The 6,722-nt window shown below is 43.7% G+C and overlaps 1 protein-coding gene across 1 annotated transcript; it reads left to right on the forward strand.

The window, feature by feature from the left end:
• Window positions 1-2,398: 2,398 nt before the first annotated feature.
• Window positions 2,399-4,068, forward strand: BEX2 (brain expressed X-linked 2). The gene is made up of 3 exons (XM_036099067.2): window positions 2,399-2,548; window positions 2,963-3,041; window positions 3,431-4,068. The coding sequence occupies exon 3, from the start codon at window positions 3,436-3,438 to the stop codon at window positions 3,820-3,822; it is 387 nt and encodes a 128-aa protein (XP_035954960.2). The 5' UTR covers window positions 2,399-2,548; window positions 2,963-3,041; window positions 3,431-3,435; the 3' UTR covers window positions 3,823-4,068.
• The last annotated feature ends 2,654 nt before the right edge of the window (window positions 4,069-6,722 follow it).

Genomic DNA, 6,722 nt, shown 5'->3' on the forward strand with positions numbered 1-6,722 from the left:
ATCAAACAGAATGCACTCTCTTGTGTCCGATATCTTTCCCTGAGTATATTTTTTGAAATTTATCTATGTTATTGCTTTTACCAGTAGTTTGTTTCTTTTTATGCCTTTGTAGTACCCTAACATATGAATACATCACAATTTGTTTATACATTTACTTGTTGATGGACATTTGGATTGTATCCACTTTGAGGCTATCCTAGATGAAATTGCCATGAACATTCCTATACAAATCTTTTTTTAAAAAGATTTTATTTATTTGTCAGAGAGAGAGCACAAGCTGGGGGAGTGGCAGGCAGAGGGAGAAGCAGGCTCCCCGCTGAGCAAAGAGCCAGATGCAGGACTCCATCCCAGGACCCTGGGATCGTGACCTGAGCCGAAGGCAGACGCTTAACTGACTGAGCCACCCAGGCATCCCCCTACACAAATCTTATTGAGGAAATATGGTTTGAATTTTGTTTGGGAAAATTCCTAGGAGTGGAATTTTTTGGACATATGGTAAGTGTGAGTTTAACTTTTCAAGAAACTATCAAGAAGGCTTTCAAAGTGGTTGAACTTCTCACCAGCAATGAATGAGGAATGAGATTTCCGGTTGTTCCATATCTTCAAAAATGCTTGGGATTGTCAGACTTTTTAATTTTAGCAATTCTGATGGCCATGTTGTGGTATTTCATTGTTTTTGTTTGTTTGCTTTACATTTTCCTGATGATTGATGACATTGAGCATCTTTCCATGAGCTCTTTGGTGATTTGTACATGTACTTTAGTGAAATGCTTGTTCAAACCTGTTGATCGTTTTTCATTGTACTGTTTGCCTTATTTTGAATTTTAGGAAGCCTTTATATATCTTCTGGATACAAACCTATTGAAAATATTTTTTCTCAGCTTCCCACCTCATTTTCTTAACCATATCTTTCACAGACCAGAAGTTATTAATTTTAAATTCATTGTCTATGTATACTCCATTACTACACTACCTTTATTACTGCATCTTCAGTCTGGAAATCAGGTAATATAATTGTCCACATTTGTGGGTTTTTTTCCAAAATTATTGTCTACACAAGTCTTTCTCATTTCCATATAAATTTGGGGGTAATTTTGTCAAGTTATTCAAAGATGCCTGCTAAAATTTTGATTTTGACTGCACTAAATTTATAGATTAATTCGGAGGTAATTGATAACAGTACTGAATTTTCTGATCCAGGACCTTGGTCTTTCTTACATTTATCTTTACATTATATCTTTACATCTATATTTATCTATCTATCTAAAATACACACAATTTCAATTTCCAATTGTTCATCACTAGCATACAGGAATACAATTGAGTTTTTTTTTTTTAACATCCATCTATAGCTGCAACCTCACTGAATTAAAGGACTAGTTCTATAGTAGGTTTATTGTAGGTCCCTTAGGATTCTCTAAATACATGATATGATTTGCAAATAAAGACTTACATATTGTTTTTTGAACCAGAAACTTGTGAAGGAATTTTCATTGCTGCTGTTGTTTTAGTTCTGAAAATTCATCAAGACTCTGCTGCACTACTGACTCATTGGCACCTCATGGAAGGGCCTCATGTATCTAGGGGCCCCTAACAAGAGGGGCCATCAGCTGCCTTGTCTTTTTCCAAGTTCTAAAAAAAGAAGCTGCCTGTAGAGTCTATATTTATATAATGATTTAGCAGAAGAGACAGGTGGTTGGGTTTTCCCCCCAACTTTAATTCTAATTTTCAAATTAAAATAATAACTTTTTTTTTCTTTTAAAAAAGTATATTGGAACGCCTGGGTGATTCAGTTGGTTAAGTGTCTGCCTTCGGCTCTGGTCATGATCGGGGGTCCTGGGATCAAGTCCCCCATCCGGCTCCTTGCACAGCAGAGAGCCTGCTTCTCCCTCTGCCTGCTCTGCCTGCTTGTGCTCTCTCTCTCTCTCTGACAAATAATAAAAAAAAAATACATAAAATCTTTTAAAAAAGTATATTAATTTTGGGGGGCTTAACATAAAGGGAACAAAACAGATATTAAGAATTTTTTTTAAATCCACTCTCCTGGACTCTTCCTGACACATCTTTTCTACGCATTTTAGTGGAGGGAAAATGGAGAACACTGGTAGCCGAAAGGACAGTAAGTGGAAGAAGGCATATCCTTGGAGCAGAGGAGAGGAAGAGGCAAGGCCCCAGAGAAAAACTGGGAACGGCCAACAGATCCCTGAGAAGATACTGCCCTTCCCCAGCTGCAGAGAAAGGCCCAGGAATATACAAAGAAGGGAGAGCCACGGAGCCCAGGCTGGTGCTGTTAAAGACGCGGCAGCAGAAGGCAGCTGTGCTGGCCAGCCGGCTGTGCGCCCCCGCGCGGGCTGAAGCCGGCACGGGATGGGGGCGGTGCCACTCGCGGTGACGAAGGCCTCACGTGACCCGCCAACGCGGACTCGCGCCCTCGCTCCAGCGTCAGAGCCGGCCTTCACTCACTTGCTTCTCGGTGCCTGCTCCCGGTGGACCTGAGGGTGTGCGGGCCAGAGGCGGCCCCAAAGAGTCGGAGGCGGAGGGGAAGCAGGTAAGGGACGGGGAGGAGGGGGAGCGTTCCCTGGGCTTGGTGTGGGAGAGCCCACGCGGCCCGCGGAGCCCTGCTGGGGGACCGGCTGTCCCGCGGCGAAGCGGCGCAAGCACCGCAGCCCTCACGCCCCACCGCAGCCCGCGTTTGGCCGCAGAAAATGCTAGGCGGAGGGCTGGACCGCGGCGAGGCGATGACCCTTCGGAAACACCTGCCTCTTGCGCCCCCCGCCCCGCCCCGCCCCGCCCCGCCCCCGTCCTTCTTGGTGTAGAAAATGGTGGTCAGCACGGGGGATGGGGCGGCTGGGTGTGGGGGCGAGGCGGCCGTGGGGGGTCCGGGAGGGGCTGGGTAGCGTCGGGTCGGCGGGGAGCGCTCGGCTGCAGCAGCCCCCGCTGCCCCCACCCCGGCCCTCTGCAGGTGTGCAGGTCTAAGTGTCGCGGCGGCGCACTCTTCGGCGAGAATCGGGAGGAGGAGGAGACTGCAAGGATAGGCCCAGGTCGGTGCGGGGGACAGTGGGGGCCGAAGGGAACGTATGGAAAGCCCTGAGACCCCAAATTCCCTCCCGCCACCCCCCCACCCCACCCCACCCGCCAGCCCGTCCTCCATCTTGGTGCCTGCAGAGGCCTGGGCAGGGATAGGCAGGGAAAATGGTGGGCTTTGGGCGAGGGGGGGGAGGGGTGAGGAGCGACGGGGAGGGGGGGGAGGGCTCGGACCGGGGGCCCCCTAGAGGGCGTAGGGAGCCTCTCAGGTGGGAAAATGAAATTTTAAAAAGCCTGGGAGATCTAGGGCTCTGAGTCTTGGAATGTGCGTAGTAGGGCCTCTGTCCTCGGTGCTGATCAGTCCACTAAGAAAATAATTTCTTCTTTCTCGTCTTTTGTCTCTTAGGAGCAATGGCGTCCAAAGAGGAACAAGCAGTAAAAAATCTCAACGTGGAGAATGCCAAACAGGAAAATGAAAAAAAGGATAAAAAGGAGCAAGTTGCTAATAAAGGAGAGCCCTTGGCCCTCCCTTTGGAAGCTGGTGAATATTGTGTGCCTAGAGTAAATCGTAGGCGGTTCCGTGTTAGGCAGCCCATCCTGCAGTATAGGTGGGACATGATTCAGAGGCTTGGAGAACCACAGGCAAGGATGAGAGAGGAGAATATGGAAAGGATTGGGGACGAGATGAGACAGCTGATGGAAAAGCTGAGGGAAAAGCAATTCAGTCATAGTCTGCGGGCAGTTAGCACTGACCCTCCTCACCATGACCATCATGATGAGTTTTGCCTTATGCCTTGAATCTTGATGTTTTCCCTGAAGTTAATAGGAAGACACACCTGCTTCCTAAACTTAATGTTCTCAACGTACATTTGTTGTAAACCTTTTGGTGTTACATGTCTCTTGTGGGTCTCCTATGACCAGCTTCTAATTGATTGTTGTGTTTTGACCCAAAATGTAAGATTCTGTCAGCAGGGGAGTTTTACCCTATTGCATGGCAAGATGTTCATTATATATTGTGACGTTAATAAAGCAGTTTAAAAGACATTCTCTGTATTCTCTTTTACTTCATATCTTCTATATTTTATATATGAACACATACTCTTAAGTATATAAAGTAAAAAGTTAAAGTGTTTATCTCTTTATGGTATAATTATGAATAATTTTTATTTTTTTATCTATATTTTTTCACTTCGGAACTAAATACCTATTACCTAGTGAAAGGGCTTGGCCACCTGATAAAAGCAATGTGAGCACTTACCTAAACAGTTGTGACACAATCTCAGTTTTAGCTTACCTCTGGATCTCCTGTTTAGAAGTATAAACCAAATAATGATGAGACACATCTCTTTAAGAATCATACTTATAAAAAAAAAATCATACTTATCAGCAAGATGATAATAACTCCAAAGGCTGTCTTGTGTACTTGATGAAGCAGTAAGTTTGTAAGTTATCTCCAAGTTCTTGTTCCCACTGGAATGTGCATGACCCAACACTTTATTCCCTTCAGCTATTTGGGGAAGTTTCCAAAGCCAGGTCTTTATGTGGACTAAGGGGTAGGTACTTCCATTCCTCTGCTACTGTGCCCCATTTCCATCTTCTCCCCTGGGTATTGATGTTCAGGAATCCTCAAGGTAAGAGAGTCCTGCTGATTTTTATCTGGAACACTCAATAAATTGAATCCTCACTCTTATGTGAAAGTGTGAATAAGTCCCTGCTCCCTTTTTAGCTTCATGAAAAGAACTTACCTGTCTAGTTCTCTCCTTAGAAGTGTAGTTCTTCTCTAAGAAACCTTAGTTCATTAGACTGTATTAAAGATGTATAATGGGACACAGCTCACTTTCAATCTGAGGCAGTCCTTCCTTATCCCAGCCCTCTGAAACCTGTGAATGCAAAGAACTAACTTACATTGAATTGGATGCCAGGAGATTATGTCCATGAATTCAGTGGATACGCAAATGTGGGTAATTATGAGAAGTCCACTGGGGGACTATTGGGTTTAAGTGTCCCAATAGAACTTGAGAAATGAAATTGCCTTGGAGTGTGCTATGTAGGTGAAATACGTACTATGTATGAAGACAGTCTTGTATGGAAATAAACTTAGAAGTTAGGATTCTCGGGTCCCTGGGTGGCTCAGTTGGTTAAGCGACTGCCTTCTGCTCAGGTCATGATCCCGAAGTCCCAGGACCGAGTCCTGCATCAGGCTCCCAGGGAGCCTGCTTCTCCCTCTGACCCTTACCCCCTCTCCTGCTCTCTCACTCTCCCTCAAATAAATAAAATCTTAAAAAAAAAAAAGTTAGGATTCTAAAACAAGTTGGCAAACCACAGTCCATGAGCCAGAATTGGCCTATTGCTTATTTTTGTGGCCAATGAGCTAAGATTAAATTTCACATTTTTAAATGATTGAAAAAAATCAGTATTTTTTGACATGTAAAAATTATATGAAATCCAGTTTTTGGTGTCCATAAATAAGGTTTTATTGGAATACAGCCGTAGGTAGGAATTTACATACTGTCTGTGGCTGATTTTACAGTACAGTAACAGAGTTGAGTAGTTGTGAAAGAAACAGTATGGCCTGCCTGCAGAGCCTACATATTTATTATCTGGCCCTAACAGAAAAAGTTTGCCAACCCCCGCTCTGGAATATAACATCACAATAGCAGTTATGAAACCAAAGGGAAAAACAGATAGGCAGGTGAAAACATGTAACACAGCAAACCCCAGACATCATGAATCAGATGCCTAAGCAATTCCAAAACTCTTCTTCCTCCAGGTCTTTGAGACACAAGGCACCTTCATGCAGGTTAGAAGTTTATAAAGATAGAGGCTAGAGTTGAAAGGGCAGGAAGCTTATGCCCTACCATACTTCCTACACTTGATTGTCAATATTAGCATCAGCTTTCCGGGAAAACAGAAGCATTCTGGCTTCACTGGCCTAACAATATTCAGCAGTTCCTTGAAGAAAAACTAGAAACTCACATGTGAACTCATGGCATATTGTAATAGAAGTTTAGGTATGCATATGCCCAGAAAAATGTACATCTTTTCCATGTAAGGCAGATCCAAGTTGCCTTGTTAACCTCAGAGAAGGATCAGTTTAGGATCCTAGTCTCTGGAGAGAGAGAGAGAGAGAGAGACTGCTGTTAACCAGCTTCCCTTGGTTCTTAATAGTGTTTGGATCTGAAGGGGCATCTGAGGGAGTAGTATGTTAATGGTCAGGCTCCATATAAAATATTCAGGCAACAACCAGCAGAAAGTGAGCAAAAGCCAGTAAGGGAACAGGGCATGAGGTTCCTTCGAGGGGAATAGCCATAGCTAAGTTTCTTACTGCATTTGCCTATTTATATCATTTCTGTATGTTATGTAGTGAGCCTCCTCCCTCAGAGTGGCCATTCTCCACGAAAGGATGAGCAAATTCTTCCCACAAATGCCTACAAATTTTAGCAAAGATTAGGGATTGTGCCTTGGTTCTCAAAAAAAAAAAAAGGATGTGTAAGAAAGAGGTTTGAAATGTAGACATACGTTGGGCCATTGGAGTTTTAGCACATAATGTACATCTAGTAGATATTTGGTGAATGAAAAACTCAACAAAATAAATATGGATTTACTGGTATTCAGCAAATGATAAACAAGTATGCACATCTTTGAATCCTTATGTATTTCTAACAAAATTAAGATAATGATGCAGATAATTGTTTCAT

Source organism: Halichoerus grypus, chromosome X (assembly GCF_964656455.1).
Source record: "Halichoerus grypus chromosome X, mHalGry1.hap1.1, whole genome shotgun sequence".
NCBI classification, from domain to species: Eukaryota; Metazoa; Chordata; class Mammalia; order Carnivora; family Phocidae; genus Halichoerus; species Halichoerus grypus.